General features: G+C 38.5%; 2 protein-coding genes across 2 annotated transcripts in view; one reads left to right on the plus strand and one right to left on the minus strand.

Annotated features, from left to right (window-relative positions):
* Positions 1-444: 444 nt before the first annotated feature.
* kctd15a (potassium channel tetramerization domain containing 15a) lies at positions 445-15,678 on the plus strand. Its single transcript, XM_079414192.1, has 5 exons — positions 445-642; positions 2,912-3,087; positions 4,123-4,267; positions 9,276-9,581; positions 13,811-15,678. The coding sequence occupies exons 1-5, from the start codon at positions 631-633 to the stop codon at positions 13,967-13,969; spliced, it is 798 nt and encodes a 265-aa protein (XP_079270318.1). The 5' UTR covers positions 445-630; the 3' UTR covers positions 13,970-15,678.
* Positions 15,679-16,560: 882 nt separating this feature from the next.
* LOC306868179 (transcription initiation factor TFIID subunit 4) overlaps positions 16,561-20,872 on the minus strand; it is a gene marked incomplete at its 5' end in the record, with an annotated part of 44,864 nt that continues 40,552 nt past the window's right edge. Inside the window, one exon of the mRNA XM_079414243.1 lies at positions 16,561-18,190. Coding sequence (XP_079270369.1) covers positions 18,017-18,190 — 174 coding nt within the window. The 3' untranslated portion in view covers positions 16,561-18,016. The remainder of the gene's footprint in view (positions 18,191-20,872) is intronic.

The following is a 20,872-nucleotide window of genomic DNA, read 5'->3' on the forward strand; positions in this document are numbered from 1 at the left end:
CTTTTACAGGGGCACAATGCATATCGATATACGTCATTTAGTTTTCATGGCCAGCAGAACATTATTAGAACGCTGAGAGAAACATATTAAACCAAATTAAGAAGATCAATTCTTTTAAATATGTCTGAAAAAAAAAGCATACATAAACAGACTGGAATTCATAAATCGTAATACAGTAATGCCATTTAAAACAAAAGCTTGTTTCTCTTTTGCTCGCTGAAGGTTAATCAAAGACATGCACACAGGTAACCTAGTAAACCGGTATCCTGGCGCATGCACGTATCTTTGTTCAGACGCGGCAAGTAGATGAATAAATGACGATAAATGCGATTAAAACACATATATACGCATACTTCAAAATGTGAATAGCAAGATCAAATGTTGTTTTTGTAACTCGCCCCAGCTCAGGCAGGGTTGAGCTAATTGTAGCCTAATCCTGCCCCGGGGCGTTTGGAGAGCCTTGAGCAAGAATTCTTGTTCAGCTGTCCTCTGTTATTCGGGCTGGAACGCTGTGCCTTCGACGCACTCTCACGCTTCAACAAAAAAGGAGCAAGAAAGAAAAAAAGCGAGGCTAAGACACGCCACGATCGATCTCATGTTTTAAAGAGGGCTGAAGATACATTTACAGCTATGTCTTCCAAGGTAAGGACGCAGCCTTGACTGACTCCCCCGTGTAGCTTTTGTGGAAAGTGTCTGTAGCAGTCTGTGTTTTAAGCGAGTTTTTAAAGCCACAGAGACCTATATAGCGCTGCGTTTGCACCGGCGTTAGATTTCGCTGGATTCTGAACGGAATTGTCGCCGGATTCTGTTCGAAGAGCTCTTGGAGTGTCGAGAAAATATTACGAAAAAGTTCTTTCTAAAGGACGAGCAACCTTCATCAGAGACAGTCTGCTAGAATTCCTCCTCAGATTGCGTCGGACATCCTAAAATGTTTGAAACGGTACGGTGGATTCTGTCAAATTCTCGAATGTTTCTCTAGGTGCATCTTTGCGTTCGTTCTCAGTGTGTCGTGCTTTTGCAGTTTTAGATCAGGGAGGGCTGATTTGAGTATACAATGAGAGGTCAGAGCACTACTGTATGCCCATTGCGCACAGGAAGTGCGGTCCAGAGAGTTGTAGGGCTATTTTACGCACTCCGGGGACCTGGCGCAGTTTTTGACATCACAAACTATTATTTAATTTTTCACTCACACTCTTAACATTTGCTTCCGACATAGTGTGTGAATATATATGAAGAGTTCAGATGCAAAAGCCTCTAAGTGCCGTCTAAAATTTTCTTCTAAAATTAGTATTTTTTTTTTATCAGGCTCTTATATTTATGTTCAGTTATTTCACTTTAATTGCACAAGAAAGGACTTCTACATTACCATTAGAGTAAAAGTACTGAACCTAAACATCATACTTAATGTAAATTTCATATAGCCTACATATATACTTACATAGGCTATATGAAATTTACCAACGTTACAGTTCGTAAATTTCAGGGTAAGGCAATTTCGAGACGGACATCACTAAAACTAATGATAAATTGCACTTACTAATTGAGTGAGATGTTGATTCATACCGCTTTGACGGATTCAGTGTTCATTCAGAGAGGAATCTGTCAGACTGATTCCAAGTTATGATTCTTTTTGAGTGATTCATTAAAAGAACCGGCTCATAAGAGTCACTTTTTCGTTGTGGGACTATACCGGTATAATTTAATGTTTTCTCTTATTTCTTACAATAAATGTATGATTTATTGACATTATTTGGCGGTACTCAAAATCAAATGCTTACACTCACAATTCTGGAAGAAAAAAAAAAGATTTATATATATATATATATATATATATATTATATTATATTATAGGCTATATATATATATATATATATATATATATATATATATATATATATATATATATATATAGGCTATATATATATTAGCCGTGGCTCTGTAGATTTACTGAATGATTTTTTAATATTGTGAAAAGTGGGGCAGTTCTACCTAGGCCAGAAATCCAGTGTAGATTTCTAAAACTTTAAATTTTAAAAACTTTACATTTTAAAACTTTACTATAGCTGACCATTTTCATTTTTGAAATTTAATTTTAAACAAAAGGCTAAACACAAGATACATAATCCTATACAGGACTATGTAAATCTGATGTACACCGTGGGCACACATTGCTCCAGGCATTGTGCCTCTGGAAATGGGACTTTAACCATCTGTTTAGGCAGAATTGTTCGTTACTCCAAACAAAGGTCGATTCATGCCACAGTAGCAGTCAAACATCATGGTCCCTATGGTTTTAATAATTACTCAGGAGAGGACAATGACTTCAAATATCTTAATGTTGCATGATTTAGAACCTTTTGCACTAACCGAAACTTTTGACGCAGCATCATTTCGATTTTTATATTTGACCTTGTGGGAGTTCAGGTCTTATTTACCCTCATTTTTGGCTATAATTCAAAATGTTGATTCATTTGCTCTCAGAAACTTTTAAAGAACTCAAAAGCTGTTGGTGAAGAGGTGTTTTGCGTCTCACACATTCGCCCAATATCTTTAATTAGGAGTTTACACTTTTTCCCTCTCTTTCCCTGGAGGTAGACACCTACAGTACTAGGATCCATCCCTCTCTCTCTCTCGCTCTCCTTCTCTTCCTCTCTCCTTTTCGTGCTCGCTAATAAGCATCACTCCATTTCTCCCCTCCGGTTCTATGAAAAAAGGAGGGGAAAAAAAACGGCAGGCAAATTTTCTTAATTAGACTTGTGGTGCTAATTCTTAAGGTAAAAACGCAATTTAAGGGAAGATGTAAAAGTGATCTCCTGCGTGCTTGCAGGCCAGAATTGCACCTTAGATCTCGGAGATTGAAGGGGAGAGGGGAACCAGGAGCTGTTCATTTGATACTGTGCTGTTTGTACAGGAGGGAAGGAGCATGTCTCGGCTGTCTTTGACCCGGTCCCCAGTGTCTCCTCTGGCCACTCAGGGAATCCCACTGCCGGCTCAGCTGACTAAATCGAACGCTCCAGTCCACATTGACGTAGGTGGGCACATGTACACCAGCAGTCTGGCCACCCTCACCAAATACCCAGACTCCAGGTAAGACTTGTTGTGATTTGATGCTAACCATTTTTGGGGGGTTTACTGGGACTGATGTTGATGTAAAACTATGTGTCATTGTCATGTTGAGCTGTCGTGAGAAGTTATGTTGTAGTTCTGTGGTCCAACTTCATTTTTGCCTTTGTAAAAACCTAAATTTCCTCAATTTATCAATGCATTTATCTATAGATAGAGTGATAGATTAAAATGCTCTACCTTTAAATGACTTAAAAGCCACTTGTAGAGTCATGAAATTCCTACCTGATGCATCCATCCCAACCGTAATCTACGGAGGTTTGCGGATAAAGTGAGGTAAAGGGACACCACCTGTTAGAGACGTTTGTGTGTGTGTGTGTGTACAAGACGGGAAAAGAGTGTGAGAGCTTTGCCACATCTGTTCAGGTTAACAGAGAGCGTGGCTCGCTCTGATTTATTAATGGATATGGAGAGAGAGAGCAATGGGAAGGAGGGAGGAGAGGAAAATGGGGGGAGGGTGAAAAGCAGGCAGCATTTTAATTGCTTTTTGGAGGAAAAAAAAAAGAGGCTGAGATGAAAAACTAAGATTGCCTGAAGCTATATGGTGAAATTCTAACTGGGGGAACGGCAAGACCATATGAGAAAAGGACCACCCGAGGCACAAAAGGGGGAATTGGTTTTCTTATTAAGTGTTTTGCATCGGTTTCCAGAATGAGGGAGAGAATGAAAGAACGGAAGAATGAAATAGGAAGAGAGAATGAAATAAGAACATTTTGAAAAGATAAAGTTGATTCATCCGAAGAACAGAAATAGCGTACGACATGATTCCAAACGCTTGACCCCATTCCAGCAATTAAATCAGGTTAAATAATCAACTTGTACGTTTGCCGTTAAACTTATTTCAAATGTAAAATGTGAAGTGAAAGCAATTTTTTTGAGAATATCTTTTACATGATAAGAGCAAAATCATTCTTAATGTAGTGTAGTGCTTGCATAAAACTTTAAAACAAAATACTTCTTTAAATTGAAAATCATTGATGTACATTTGTTTCCCTTCAGAATCAGTCGCCTGTTCAACGGCACAGAACCGATTGTTTTGGACAGTCTGAAGCAGCATTATTTTATCGACAGAGATGGAGAGATATTCCGCTATATCCTGAGCTACCTGAGAACCAGCAAACTGCTTCTTCCTGACGACTTCAAGGTAACGTTCACATACCCAGTGTCTCTTCAGCAGGTCAAAACTTTCATTTAGTTCCTCTTTTAGCATCACGTCAATAGCCTTGAGCTGAAACACGCAGGAAGGACTCATGGCAGTTTTATTCAATTTCCATGTGTTTGGAATTATCTTAAGCTTTATGTCTCAAATATTCCTGGATGCTTGTTGAATACTACGATTATCAATTTCCAAGGTTCATCATGTGCCTTTCCACCATTTTGAACAGATTTATGTATCCTTTTTTGGGACATTGCTTGCAAAGTTTCTGCAGTCTTCACTAAAATTGCCTCAGATCATCTTGAGATGAAGCTTCACAAACCTGAGCAATTGGATTTTTGTTGTATGACATTTTTCCTTGACCTTTTTGCTGGCAAAGATGGCAGGCAGGAAGTGAGACATCTTGGCATATTGATAAAAAGCTTTCCACATTGGTGAAGTACATTTATAGCAAAATAAAATAAATAGCAATATAAATGTATAGCAAAATTAAATCAAATAAAAATAGAATAGAAAAAAGTCTAAGGAAATTCAGGCTCAAAATAGTGTGAAATGCAATTTCTGACTTCAAGCATCTTTTCTTCAATGCCAGTAGATAAGTTGGTGAGGTATTATGCCCGCCTCAGTCAAAAATCAGATGGGTAAAGGTATTTGTGTCAATGGGATTAATTAGGGTAAGACTAGTCATTTGTGCCTCAGGCTCGTGGCTAGCTTTCCTCCACTGTGCGAGACCGTTTGATAACAGAACATAAAATATGTAACTGCACAGAGGCACATCATTACATCCCATTATGTTTAACTTTTCACACTTTTCGCCTATCAAACCTCACCGTGCCTTGACTCTGAATAGTTTCAGATCAAGCTGTACATGAGCGAACGATGCATGTTGTCGGATGGAGCAGGTGTGAGAGGTGATGGTATACATTTGGTCTCCTCCCAGATGTCTGTTACGTCTGTGAATTCATTAGACTCGACTTACTGGCTTAATTGACAACATTTTGTTCTTCTAGAAGAGTTTGCGTTTGAAAACCGTGCAGCGCATCCAGCTTCATTTGCCCATATGGATATGGCCTAAAGACTAAATTTGCTCTTCTGTGGGCCGTTGCTTTTACATTCTCTTTCCCAAAAGTGAGTCACAGAAGAAGCCCTGTTAAAACATACCCAGCCTTCGCTGCAGACCTGGGAAAGAAGCGCAGCTTGTTTTTCTTTGAATTAGCAAGAGCCCGAAGGCCTAAAGTCTCTGTATCCATGTTGTCAGCACCAGTATGGGCTAAAGAAAGGAACATAGGGAATAAAGAGGGAGAGAAAGAAGAGAGGCTGAGGGAGGGGTGTGGGTAAGAAAACAACTCCTTTTCTTGTGGTAATTGTAAAAGAGCGTTGTGTCTGAGATGGTCGGTGCTATTGTTCTCCGTGGCGTAGCCTGCAGTGGAATGAGTAGTCTTACAGGGTGGGAATGAAGAGCCAGCAGGGTCGAGATCACAGCTATCTCTCACGGCCACCGAGGAAATAGGCCACCAGGCACAGAACCCAAGAATGCTATCAAGAGTTTTGAGCAGAAATGGCTTTCAGGCCTCGCGTTTGGGGTCTCTCTTGTTTTCAAGGCCCTTTTAATATCTCGGAAAACATTAACAATAATAATGTAATTTCAAACATTTTCAGAATTGTTTTTTTTGGACCTTGAAAATGTTTGCTTTAATAATATCAAACTATATACTACTATTAATATTATATAAGAAGCTTTAATTTTATTGGGCTTTAAATAGGTTATAGGAACTTATTAAAAAGAGTTTATGTATTCATCATTTTCATCCCAACCCTAACATTTTTAAATGATGTATTATATTTTGAATGTGATTTGCTTTTTGTGTGTGTGTGTGTGTGTGTTTTGTCATAGTTTTTCTTTTAAAATGTTTTTATTCATTTTTAGTTTGTTATTTTAGTACCTCAAGATAAACTAAACAAAATGAGAAACATTGCCTTGGCAGCTAACTAAAAATTGTTTAAACTTTATTTAGTTTCAGTTAACATTTATTTTGTTTCAAGTAACAGAAATGTTTTTAATGGTTTTAGTTGTACTTAAGTTAATATATTTAGATTGAATTCAGGTAAAGTGGGACATTTTTTTGGCATTGATATGACCCTATGAATTAACCCCATGTATATCATTTGTATTATTATTTTAAAATGTAAAAAAGTAAGTATTAACAGAACATCAGGTTTCACATTTAGATGTTTTTCTTCAAATCAGACTTGTTGTATTGGTAAAAATGAAGATAAGAAAAGCTTGACTTGGTAAATAAAATCTGTGTTCATGCAGTATTACACAAGTAATACCGCTAACTTTGATTTATCATTAATTTTCCTCAATATATGCCTATACCACCATGTTTACATGGAAAAATGGTAATATTTTAATTTTTGCATGTAATGGCAGGACTGAGGCATGTTGCCATCTGGTTTAGTGGTGAATGAAAGGCGAGTGTAAGTGGGGTAAATGTGCTGGAGGGTGAAGGACGCCTCAGGCAGAGGCAGCAATCTGTGCTGTCCGACCAGAGAGTCTGTGAGTGAGGGGAGAGCCGGGGGGCTTAACCCCCCCATCCCTCGCCCTGTCCTGGCTAAAGACGGGTCAGATGGGCACAATTGCTCCATGTGTTGGTCTGGGTTCATGCGCAATGCTAAACAACATGTGCTTTGAAACATGCAATATTCAATCGTCATGTGGTATTGAATTTCTTCTGTCATTAAATTTAAATCTAAAAATATCTTTATAGTGATGGAAAATAACTCGGTAGTCAATTTTTTGTTTGTTTCTGTTCTTTCACTTGATGGTTTGCTCGCTCGGTTATTTCTTTGGTTAATGGGTTGTTTTTTGCATTTGTTTGTTTATTTGTATGGTCATTCTTTTGTTCACTTGCTGGTTTGTTCGTTTGCTCATCCGTTCACTCACACGGTGGTTTGTTTCTTTGCTCATTCATTCACCATCTTAGTGGTTTGTTTGCTTGCTCATTCATTCTCTCACTTGGTGGTTTGTTTCTTTGCTCATTCATTCTTGCTCATTTGTTCTCTCACTTGGTGGTTTGTGTTTGCTCATTCATTCTCTCACTTGGTGGTTTTTGTTTGCTCATTCATTCTCTCACTTGGTAGTTTTTGTTTGCTCATTCATTCTCTCACTTGGTGGTTTGTTTCTTTGCTCATTAATTCGCCATCTTAGTGGTTTGTTTGCTTGCTCATTTGTTCGCTCACTTGGTGGTGTTTGCTCATTCATTCTCTCACTTGGTGGTTTGTTTCTTTGCTCATTCATTCGCCATCTTAGTGGTTTGTTTGCTTGCTCATTTGTTCGCTCACTTGGTGGTTTTTGTTTGTTCATTCATTCACTCACTTGGTGGTGTTTGTTCATTCATTCACTCACTTGGTGGTTTGTTTCTTTGCTCATTCATTCGCCATCTTAGTGGTTTGTTTGCTTGCTCATTTGTTCGCTCACTTGGTGGTGTTTGCTCATTCATTCTCTCACTTGGTGGTTTGTTTCTTTGCTCATTCATTCGCCATCTTAGTGGTTTGTTTGCTTGCTCATTTGTTCGCTCACTTGGTGGTTTTTGTTTGTTCATTCATTCACTCACTTGGTGGTGTTTGTTCATTCATTCACTCACTTGGTGGTGTTTGCTCATTCATTCACTCACTTGGTGGCTTTTGTTTTTGCTCATTCATTCACTCACTTGGTGGTGTTTGCTCATTCATTCTCTCACTTGGTGGTTTTTGTTTGCTCATTCATTCACTCACTTGGTGGTTTTTGCTCATTCATTCACTCACTTGGTGGTTTTTGTTTGCTCATTCGTTCTCTCACTTGGTGGTTTTTGCTCATTTGTTCACTCACTTGGTGGTTTTTGCTCATTCGTTCTCTCACTTGGTGGTTTTTGTTTGCTCATTCGTTCTCTCACTTGGTGGTTTTTGTTTGCTCATTCGTTCTCTCACTTGGTGGTTTTTGCTCATTTGTTCACTCACTTGGTGGTTTTTGCTCATTCGTTCTCTCACTTGGTGGTTTTTGTTTGCTCATTCATTCTCTCACTTGGTGGTTTGTTTCTTTGCTCATTCATTCGCCATCTTAGTGGTTTGTTTGCTTGCTCATTTGTTCGCTCACTTGGTGGTTTTTGTTTGTTCATTCATTCACTCACTTGGTGGTGTTTGCTCATTCATTCTCTCACTTGGTGGTTTTTGTTTGTTCATTCATTCTCTCACTTGGTGGTTTTTGTTTGCTCATTCATTCACTCACTTGGTGGTGTTTGCTCATTCATTCTCTCACTTGGTGGTTTTTGTTTGCTCATTCGTTCTCTCACTTGGTGGTTTTTGTTTGCTCATTCGTTCTCTCACTTGGTGGTTTTTGTTTGCTCATTCGTTCTCTCACTTGGTGGTTTTTGCTCATTTGTTCGCTCACTTGGTGGTTTTTGTTTGCTCATTCATTCTCTCACTTGGTGGTTTTTGCTCATTTGTTCAATCATTTGGTGGGGTTTGTTTGCTCATTCATTCACTCACTTGGTGGTTTTTGCTCATTTGTTCACTCACTTGGGGGTTTGTTTGTTTGCTCATTCATTCGCCATCTTGGTGGTTTGTTTGTTTGCTCATTCATTAACTAACTTAGTGGTTTGTTTGTTTGCTCATTCGTTTACTCGGTGGTTTGTTTATGTCCTTGTTTATTCATTTGCTCAGTGGGTGGTTTTTCAGTTATTTAAGCATTTTTGGTCTGTTTTTTCATTCATTCACTCACTCAATAGCGGTTTAATTTTCCTTATTTGTTCAGTCATTACTTTGTACATTTGTTTGTATTCTTATTTGTTCAACTACTTGTTTGTTCATTTGCTCAGTGAGTTGTTTTGTTTGCTCATTCAATCATGTATTTGTGCATTGTTTTGTCTGCTCATTCAATCATTTGCTGGATGGATTATTTGTTTGTTTGTTCCTTTCTTTCCGTGCATCCATTCACTTCCATGTGTTGTTCCCGCAGGAGTTCCAGCTGCTGTATGAGGAGGCTCGGTATTACCAGCTGACGCCCATGGTGAAAGAGCTGGAGCGCTGGAAACAGGACCGGGAGCAGCGGCGGGCGTCTCAGCCCTGCGAGTGCTTGGTGGTGCGGGTGACCCCTGACCTGGGCGAGAGGATTGCCATCAGTGGGGACAAGGCCCTCATAGAGGAAATTTTCCCAGAGACAGGGGACGTCATGTGCAATTCAGTCAACGCCGGCTGGAACCAGGATCCAACCCACGTTATTCGTTTTCCACTGAATGGCTACTGCAGGCTCAACTCTGTGCAGGTACAGCACTGTCTTTGAGCAATAGTTAAACAGTATTTGATGGTCATCACTGACTAATACACTACCGTTCAGAAACTAGGGTTCAGTAAGATTTTTGAAAGAAGTCTCTTATGCTCACCGTAGCTGCATTTATTTGATCAAAAATACAGTAAACCACAGCAGTAAAATATTATTACATATTAAAACAATTGTTTTCTAGTTGATTATATTTTAAAATGTAATTTACTCCTAAGATGGCAAAACCTAATTTTCAGCAGCCATTGCTCCAGTCTTCAGTGTCACGTGATCCTTAAGAAATCATTCTAATATGCTGAATTGTTGCTCAAAAAACATTTCTTATTATCATCAGTGTGGAAAGCGGTTGGGCTGCTTCACATTTTTGTGAAAACTGTAATAGATTTTTTTTTCAAGATTTTCGATAAATAGAAAGTTTAAAAGAACAGCATTTATTTGAAATATAAATATTTTGTGACATAAATGTCTTTTACTGTCAGTCATGATGAAGTTAATGTATCCATGCTGAATAAATATATTAGTTCCTCCAAATAAACAAAAAATCTTAATGACCCAAACTTTTAAACGGCAATGTATACTTATACTAAAATATAAAAAAATTACAAACACATTATGGTAATGAAGATTTGTGATTAATGTCACAATGAAAAAAAGTACATGAAAATATTTTTTTCACTACAACGCACGAGTTGGAAATGCTGGCTTGAACGTGGAATGCAACATCACGATCCCTAAAAATGGTTAAAAAAAATAATTACATTTAAATATTCAAATTATATTTTTTTTATTAAATAATACTGTCAATCACTTCTTTTGCCATATTAATGAGTTTCTTATAAAGCATTTGCTGAACTTGAAAGTTTTGACTTGGACTTTAGTTGATGGCTGGGATATTGAGCGTGCTGTGCTGATGTGTGATGTGTCTCTGAGATAGCTTGACTGCCGCCTGCCAACCAGAAGAGATGTGTGAGGGTGCAAGATGTAGTAGGCAGGTGTGGCTCCACAGCTGCAGAGGTGCAGTTATGCCCCATGTCATCTTCTCACATACTTCACGATTTGGCTGTTTGAAAGGTGCTAAAACAGACACAGATCCCGGTGTGCACACAGTACATACGTTTTATAATGTCCGGTACCTTGAATCCTGGAGGCAATGCTAATGTGGGGAATATGTAGTCATGAAACCGAGAGGAGAAGAGAGAGAAATTATATGCATAATTTATTTTTAACTCGTCCTTAAGACAAATCTCTCCGTTTGAAAAAGTGCTCCAACATTTCTGTGCCTGAAGCATTTTAAACACACATGCTACATTTTTAATACAGTACTTTGGTTTCTTTGAACAACCTAAACTGGTTTACGCTACTTTTTTTACACACACCTAATTGACTTACTGTATAACTAATTAGTGTGTCTGATAACACTTATTTTTTGCACACTTAACTGACTGAATCATGCGGGTGGATTATTATTTTTTTTTTAAGTGCGTCTTTGTCACACATCTTGGGCGTTTGCAAAAACCCACCTATGAAATATGAGTAGATAGATCAGAGAGGAATGACAGAGGACGAGAGATATGGAAAAAGACAGAGTGAGAGAGACAGTTTGCCAAGAAATTGTAGCCGTTTACTGTAAGAAAGTTAGTAAGTGATGCAACCATCAGCGCAGTGAGCGTAATGTCAAAATCATAAGCCTTCAGATATCGATGCCTGAATACTTGAGAGGCTTGTGACACTCTATATATGTTCATTCTGTCTTCAGTAAGAGCTCTAGATATGGATGTATTTTATTAAATTAATGGATTAAATACAAATTAAAGGTATATTTCACCCAGATTTCACTCTGTAGAATACAAAAGTTGATACTGTTTTTGATCATACAATGAAAGTCAATGGACACTGAACTTATTAAATGATCAGCAAACACGGAGGCAAAATCATCTTTTCTTCATGAGGGTGAGTAAATCATGATACAGATTTCATTTTTTGGTGGACTATCCCATTAACACAAATTTTTGAAATCCACTGGAAAAAGTTTGAAAATCGCACAAAAAGGAACTTCAAAGTCAGTCCTCTGTAACACTGATGCAACCGAAACCGTATACGAGCCTTAATGTCGATATATGTTCTTGAAAAGATGCTTCAAAACGCAATCTTTCTTTGTGCACGGTAGGCCCTTGAATCATCTGCTGATGTCTTTCATACCTCATCTTTGCGTAAGTCGTAAGAAGAGTTAATTTCCTCTACAAGTTTCTCCGCAGCCTCAACTTCCAAAATGAGGATAAGGATGGACATTTTTTTCTCAGGCCCTGTGCAGTTCAACTGATTCCTTCGTCTTCTCTCTCTTTTTTTTTTTTTGCAGAGGGACTTTTATCTGGCTCTGTAGCCCCGAGCCAGAACTTTCATTTTCATGTGAAGCACATGAAAGAAGTGCAGGAGTAAGTGAATACTCAAGGCTGCATGTATTGAATTTCAAAAAAATCTACAAGCACTCCAACAGATAAAACATTTCGTTGGCTTTTTGCGGCGGCGGGAATGACAGCGACAGCGGCCGCCCAGAGACGGCTCTCGGTGAGGGATCTCTGACAGTAGCCGAGATTGTGTGTATTGGGTTTGTAATGAAAGAGCCGGGCGGCTTCAGTGTGGGCTGTCAGTGGGGGAGCCTATTCTCATTTGACTCCGCATCAAACCCCTGTAAACAGCCCAGGGGATGTCTGCTCGCTCCTTCTCATCCCGGGTGGATGATCTGGAGTGAGAAACGTCTGAGGGTAATGCAAGCGTGAAGTTGTTGATAGCACTGTTACTGAGATTGCACATTTTAAATGCGTCTTGATGCAACTATGTGAAGTGCTGATAGAGTGGCATAAATAGGAGTTTACTTCCAAAAAACTCATACTGAGTTTCTCATATTCAACGGAGAACTTGAACTCTAAATACAGACAAAAATTTTGGTAGTTTCTTTTAGGTCTTGGAGAGTGTTGCAAGTGTCGTCTTAATGCAATTATCTGAAGTGCTGATGGAGTAGCATGAATGGGAGTTTATTTTATGGAAACATCATCTTAAAATCTCTAAATAAAACTACCCTGGTTTCTCTTAGGTCCTGGACAAATGGTGCCAGAAAGGGTTGCCATCTTGATGCAATTATGTGAAGCATAAATAGTTTACTCCAAAAACTCATACTGAGTTTCTCAAATTGAACAAAGAACTTCAAGATACTAACATACAAGCTCTGGAAAACTCCATCCCAGAATATTGATAATTCTCCCTGGTTTCTTCCAGGTCCTGTAGAGGCCGTTGCAGATGGGTTCAGTCTGGTGCCGTCATGATGCATTTATGCAAAATGCTGATACCTTTGCATGAATAGGAGATTACTTGATTTAATTTATGGAAAACATCTCAAAACACTACAAAGCTCCACTGGTTTCTCTTAGGTCCTGGAGAGACAATTCCAGAATGGGTTGCTATCTTGATACAATTATGCAAAGAGTAGCATCAATTATTTACTCCCAAAACTCAAAAGTTTCTCAGATTTAACAAAGAACTTCTCTATATAATAAAAATGCCCCTGGTTTCTCCTGGGTCCTGGAGCAACAGTTCCAGAAAGTTTCAAAATAGAATTTGTATTGATGCAACTATGAAGCTCTGATAGAGTGGTGAAAAAAAAACATACTGAATTTCCTATATTCAGTGGAGCTGAAAATACAGAGGAAAAAATCTCTTGGTTTCTCTTAGGTCCTAGAGAGACTGTTGCAGAAGGTTTCGTCTTGATGCAATTATGTGAAGCGCTTATGGAAAGCATAGTCTCAAAGTACTAAAAAAAACACTGGTTCCAGCTAGGTCCTGTAGAGACTGATTGCAAATGGTTTCAGTCTGGAGCCATCTTGATACATTTATGTGAAGTGATGATACCTTTCTATAAACATGAGTTTAGTTCATTTATTGTTTTGGGAAACTTCATCTAAAAATACTACAAAATACCACTGGTTTAGTTTAGATCCTGAAGAGACTTTTTCTAAAAGGGTTCAGCATCGCACCTATGATTTGTTTTTAAAAGAGCATACATTTTCAAAACTCACTGTCCCTGGTTTTTCCTTGGTCCTGTAGGGTTCGGTATGGTGGTGTCTTGTCTCAATTAGGTGTAGAACTGACCCAGAGGTTCTCATATCGTGTGGAAAACTTAATAAAACTTAAATACTCAAAAATGGCTGTGTTTCTCCTAGGTCCTGGAGAGACTTTTCCAGAAAGGCTTCAGCGTGGTGGCGTCGTGCGGCGGGGGTGTGGACTCCTCCCAGTTCAGCGAATACATCCTGAGTCGGGAAGACAGACGGTGTCAGACCAGCCACACGCCCATCAGGATAAAACAGGAGCCTCTGGACTAGCCGGCTCGTGCGCCAACCACAAACACCTCAGTCTGCTTTCGAAAAAAAAAAAAAAATGCCAGCGGACAAATAGAAGACTTAATTTGCAAGAAGAGTTTGCTTCAACTCTTCGGACTCCAAGAGGACTCAAATCTTAGTAAATGTATTTCATCAACGACCCCAAATCTGCTCCAAAATATGCTTTACAAACCCAAGCATGTCACAGGATCGCTTTTCATCTGCTAACCTCCAGTTGAACTTTTTAGCTGTGTCTTTGGCTCGAGTCATGAAAAATGCATTCATAGATCTATATTTCCACAGTACAGATCCATATAAGTTTGCCGTCGTATGTGCATAAACGAGCGAAAAGAGGAACTCTACAAGGAAGTTGCGTTCATGGCGAGCGCACCTTCCGGCTAGAACACTTTCAAATGATGCAGCAGTCTGATCTCCAAGCTCCCGGGCGAAATTAACCACAAAATACAAAGTCTGTCCTCTGATCCATTTTTAATCTAGATATCTAATGTTCTCATTTTCCAGTCTCATCTATGTAAATCAGTTCTTTTATGACCTACAGGTTTATTGCTGTTGTCTCACTACATGAAGGATACGAGAGCAGTTCTCAGAAGTCATTTGGTTGTAAGTGCGGTCTGGATTCGGCTGCATAGACGCTTTGACTTGAGGCTATGTGGCGGCTAAAGCGGACAGTCTGGTAATGCATTCAACGCTGGGCAGAGAGGCTTTTTGTTTTAGCATGTCTAAAGGGAAACCTGGACTCATGTGGGAGAGCTTTTCTGATGGCATCGCTAAATCCTCTACTTTTTCTTCAGGTGCCCGTTTTCTTCAAAACTAGCTCTGAACTAGTCCATTATACATAATTGCTTTGAGTAAACAGTTAAAAAGTAAAGATTTTTGTAGATACAGTGTCCAAAACAACATCTTGTTTAATGACGGCACCTTTTGGAAAAATGAGTTTAGTCAGATTGTTAATGAATACAGCACTTTCAGGGGGCGATACACGGACCGTTTCAGAAGAGGGGAATTACTGTGCCCCTTAAGGCCTGGAGACAGAGGGGCTTCTCTCCAGGAGTTAAGGTCACTTTCCCACAATCCCACTCTCCTTTAGCAAAACAGTGCAATCAGAGCCACTCGGAGAGAGACTGTGGGAGAATAAACTTGAAAGGTTAACTTGGTGGCTGGTAAACAGACTGAATTGCATAATTTGTTGTAAAAAGGCACATTTAATAAGAGTTCTTTGCCTCGCAATTTCAAAAGGAAGGGTCAATGAAATGTCACAGATATGTTGTTATGCTAAGTGTTGTCTTAACTGGCCAGCGTTTCTTTTCAGATTTTCTTAACTTGTACATAAAGGCTCACCGACGCTTTGCAGGCCCCCCTGAATGCAACTTATCTCGCTGCTGCGCAACTGCCGTTTGGTTTTCGATTTCAAGGACAAGAACATTAAAAAGATGATTATCAGAGGAGCTGCGTCGGACGTTACATAAATCTTAATTTAAATACTGCTCTAATGGATGTTGTGTCAAGATGTATATTGCAGTATAGTCCAAATGTATATTATTTAAATAAAACATTTTTTTGTAATGGATTATTATTGATATGAATCATAGTGGTATGTCAGGCATGTGTTTATTTGAATTGTCACATTCTTTTTGTAATCGGTGTTGATAAACTTTTAATAAATTGTTGGAGTTCTTTCCCTATTTTAAACCACTGGCAGCATGCATGTGAATGTGTCGGAAAAACTTGAGATACAAATGACAGTGAACATAGTCAGGGGTAGTCAAAAACCTCGCTATGAAATGGAAGATCTTTTAGTATTGTGATGTACATTCGAGTGAATCTTCAGAGGAGAAAAAAAAAATATGTATTGTGGGGACTTGGTCCTATGAGTTAGTTGTTGATTGGATGGAGGCATATCTGAACTTGCAGTATATTTTAAGAAAAAGGGGCAGAGTTTCAGCAGACTAAATGATTGGAGAAGTATGGCACGCATCAGCAGAGACTGTTGATTAAAATTTTGTTCACCGCAAAATGAAAATTGGCATTAATTACTCAGCCTCATGTCGTTCCAAACCCGTAAGACCTTCGTTCATCTTCAGAACACAAATTAAGATATATTCAATGGGTCAGAAAGCTCTCGGATTTCATCAAAAATATCTTAATTTGTGTTCTGAAGATAAACAAAGGTCTTACTGGTTTGGAACGACATGAGGCTGAGTAATTAATGACAATTTTCATTTTGGGGTGAACTATCCGTTTAAACATAAGATTGACATTTTGATTAAAAATGCCAAATTTTTTAATGACACATGGATGAATAGTTCCCAATACAATCAATAACAGCATTCATTTTCTGAACAAAATATTCAAGTACAAAAACATTATGGCAGAACTTCAGAAATTGACTGAATCATGAAATGTGGGCGGTAAATACCAGAATAGAGCCTCACCTGATTGAGTTTTCACTCATCTGTGAAGAGGAAAAAAACGTCCCAGGCCACATTTATTTGATCCTTTACTTTCTGGTTTTGTTGTCGTCATGTCTGACACATTAAAAGTAAAACAACATTAAAGAAAGTCTTGGCAGAATTATAATTAGGAACTTTATTCTTTTACAAAAGTACAAATTTAATAGAGATGAGCACTTTTTTCCAAACCAACCAAACATTCAAAAATTGTTAAATTTAGCAAAAATAGAAATTCTAATAGATATGTTTTTTAGACAAAAGACAATCCCTTGATCAACAATACTGTTTGTCCAAACGCCAGCACAAACAATACGAATTAAAACCAATCCGAGAGATGGAAAAAGATTTTGCCTCAGATCTCAAAGGAATCATTGCACACGACATGAACGCTGACTGTCTCCCAACATACATCTGTACAGCTCCAAAATGTTGAACACATCATTTCCTCTCCTACTGCATGTCATAAAGGGCAATATACAAATATTCAGTACTTGAGACATAAAATAATGTCCAATGACAGATACCAAATTTATAGTGAACTTGATTTCAAACACAAAAGTACATGATCCAATATGCGACATTAGTATTTTAAAATCATTACTCCAGTCTGTCGACGTCGACTCATTTTGAAGGTATTTTTAAAAATGGTCAAATGAACAATACATACAACCTGCCATTTCTCCACAAATAAGTTACGAGAGATCCTGCTCTAGAATCGTTGGTGAAGCGATGCATATTAGTATTAGCATATTAGATAATTCCATGCTGTGAATTTGATTAAAAACAATGGTGCCCCAGGAGGGCCATGTAAGGCACCATTTCACAGTATACTTATCGCAGACACTAGTGAAACCGTACACACCTATAGCCCCCCACACTGAGTGTGCGAGACAAAACTGTCACTGAATTTCAAAAGACCATCCAATAGGATGAAAGACAGTCAGTGTATTACAACACAGAGTTTCTTCATTTTGCATAAATCAGTAACAAAAAAAAAAAAAAAAAAAAAAAAAAAAAAAAACATCCACACGGATCCTCAGAGACTTAAAAATGCGCTACTTATAAGTTACTAAAAATACTCCCGACTCGTTAGACCTCTAAATCCAGGAACTTTGCATTCACATTTCCAGTGTCTCTATTGCAAATGAGGCTTTCGGTTAAAAACAAGTCCAGCTGCTATTTATATAAAACAAATCTCAATCTCTATCCTGAAACATAAAACCAGTTCAAGTTCAAGTTAATGATAAAAAGATCAACATTGCTCAAAACGATGGCTCATTAATCCAAAACAAAGGGGAAATAAAACCATAAAAGGGGTGACCCAAAGGGGAAAAAATTTACATGGTGTCCACAGCCGCCACCGGTTTTTCCAGAACCTTCTCATCTCCAGAATGCCTACGTTTGGAAGATTTACACCAACGTGCTCGTTATGACAAAGAGTACATGCCACAGGTGAGTCTGAAGGCACAGACTGGAGATGAATGCGGAGAAGGAGAGGAAGACTTGAACATATTACTGAGAGTCAAGCAGGTGGAGTACCATTAGCTTGGATGATCTCATCCATCTCACTGGATCAGTGCTACTTCAGAAGGGCCTTGTAGAGCAGCATGGACCTGGCTGTGGTTCGCTCCTGCTCCAAGCAGAAGATCAAGTCCCTGAGGTTGACCCGGGTAATGCGCTGACGGGTCTGCCGGACTGAGGATGTGGAGGATGAGGTAGAACCGGTCGCTGATCCGGAGGAGCCCGCAGGAAACTGAAAGGGAGTAAGGAAAGAATTGATTAGGTCATTGTCATGGTTCACTCATTTTTTGACATGACACGTTGATAATAGGGGTGGGACAATATATCGATATGCCGATATATCGTTGTCCTTCTCCATCCAATACGAGAATCGATATCTGGCATCAATTATCGATATTTTAATTACTATAATAAGGTGCTCTAAATAGATTTCCCTGGTAAAAATGCGGAAATCGCATGGTGGATTTCCCTCATATGAGTGAGAGAGAGCGCCGTCGGCACGTCCAATTTTACGTGAACAAAACTGGATGCTCTCCCTCTCTCTCAGATATTACAAGTGCACGTTATGCAGTGGGCACCGACCGGCAGAAACAAATCTGCACCTATGGCATGGGCGACGAAACAAAACCTCATCAGAGCCGTAATCCGGCGCAGAAGTGTGCTTGCCACGCGTCTACATTTGAAATAACCAACCTGAGCCCACAAAAGAGGCGATGTGAACGGCTATTTTTTTCCCTGCATGTCATGTGTGCGGGGCTCCGTTTTTATGATGAGAGGAGAGGAAAGGCTGAGAAAGAATAAGTCCAAGAATAAAATGATTAATTTACTTAGCATGTTAAATTTGATTTACAGACTTTTTTCCTCACAGCTGCGAGGACGTATCTCGCAATTCTGAATTCTGATCTTTTTCCCCTCAGATCTGGACTTTATAACTCGCAATTGCGAGTTTATACAATGCAATTCTGAAGAAAAAAGTCAGAACTGCCAGTTTCTCTCGATTCTGACTTTATTACTCACAATTGCAAGTTTATATCTCACAATTGTAATAAATAGAATTGTGAGATAAAAAGTCGCAATTACCTTTTTTTTTTTTATTCAGTGGAGTAAACGGGCTTCTATAGAAAATAAATTCAATAAAATAAAAATATATATACAACTTTAATTCTCAAAGATTAAATTTTTTTGTTAAATTTAAAATTGTAACAATTTATTAGTAAAAAGATAGATTAGATAGATTTATTAGATTAAAAAAATCGTAAAAAGGCACATTTTTAGACAACAATTAAGATTAGTTCATATGGTTTTAACTTTTTTTTTTTTTTAGAGTCAAAAACTCAAATCGCCCAAAATTAAAGCAAGTCTTTGTGCTACTTAAATCTGAGACAAACCAGCCCAGCCTTGCTTTGATTCCATAATGCAAGCATTTTTGCAATAAAGACCTAGCAGTCGTCAAAGATCCTCTGGTTTTGTGCTTTTGTGTGTTTGTCAGCACACCTGCACAACATGTGATCATCTTGTTGTCAGCTGGAGGCTAGAGAACCACACCTCACACCCCGGGCAGCAGACTTTTGATCTCAACTACAGTATCTCAAAGCACTTCATCTTCAGACTCCACTCAACAAATGCGTGTGAAAGAGTGAGATCAAATGAAAATCTTTATAAAACAATAAAGACCATTAAAAATCTAAGCTTAGTCAAGACAAGAAAACAGAGGGCTGGCGACCAGCTGTCACCACATTAAGATTATTTGCACAGTCCACCTCGAGGAAAAAGACCTTCCATCTAATTTCCAGAAGGAGGGAGGAAGATGGCATGTGTATCGTATTCATCAGCCGTACAGGGGGTCTATAGCGTGACATCAGTCGGCTGGAATGAGGTTAGGGTCTCCAGCCTTCACTGAATACTAAGTATACGTGAGAAGGTGCAAGACGGCCTCCGGGCACAAAACACACACCACACCCTACAGAAACAACCTGCAGCTTTGTGGGATCTATATCACCCTCACACATGCTCTTACACACCCTGAATGATTCCCACTCTCACACACACCCAGGGCTGGCAAAGCTCACGACATGTTTACGCGGGCAGGTCGGTGCGCGGTCTTGTACGTTGTTAATGTTAGGTCATTATTAGAAAATTGTCAGGAGCACTTTAAGAGAAGAATGAAATGCAAAACTGAAATTAAAGATTAATGGTCAAATATTCACTCATAGCCACACCCAGAAGAGACCGTTCCAGGAAGTTTAGTACAAGCGATCCAGCGATTGTAAGCCTCTGGTTACATACTGCACACACTTAAATAAACCTGAAATCAATGCCGAGCACTGGATGCCGTACGTGTGTGCGGAGTTGAAAACATAAGCTAGTGATTTCACATCAGATGCAATGCCACGCAATAGTCAACAAACACTTCTTAAAAACAGACCCGCTGCATTTAGCAATTTCAAATAAATGGGTCAATGACATGATGCTCATATTTTGGATATTACAATTTCTTCGAAATGTAATTAATATGCAATGACTTGAATACACCTTCTACAATGAACATGATTTTATATTCTTAATTAAAATTCATTTGATATTTTTTGGGCGTGGATTAAAAAAAAAAAGTCAGGGTGGTAAAAAGGCCCTGATTTTACAATAAAGAAAAAAGACATTTAAAATTAAATTTGTGAAAGACAAAGCTACTAGGCATGTAGTGCAACCAACCGATGTTGTTATTGTTACCTAAAACTATTTTATATATATTAGATGAAAGTTAGTAAATGAAAAATAAATAAAACCAAATTGAAAATAAATAAACCAATTGAAATTAAACCAAATATGTAAAGAAAAAAAGAAAAGAAAAATAAAATAAAATAAAAAATCTTAAAACTAAAGTATAAAAATAAAAGCTAATATCTGATAATTTAAT

The sequence above is a fragment of the Barbus barbus genome (assembly GCF_936440315.1).
Source record: "Barbus barbus genome assembly, chromosome: 50".
Classification (NCBI taxonomy): domain Eukaryota; kingdom Metazoa; phylum Chordata; class Actinopteri; order Cypriniformes; family Cyprinidae; genus Barbus; species Barbus barbus.

Bases quoted from the DNA above. Each gene is read 5' to 3' on its own strand.
- kctd15a (XM_079414192.1), top strand. The intron at 3,088-4,122 runs GTAAGACTTGTT...GTTTCCCTTCAG, and splicing joins ACCAAATACCCAGACTCCAG to AATCAGTCGCCTGTTCAACG. The intron at 4,268-9,275 runs GTAACGTTCACA...TTGTTCCCGCAG, and splicing joins TTCTTCCTGACGACTTCAAG to GAGTTCCAGCTGCTGTATGA.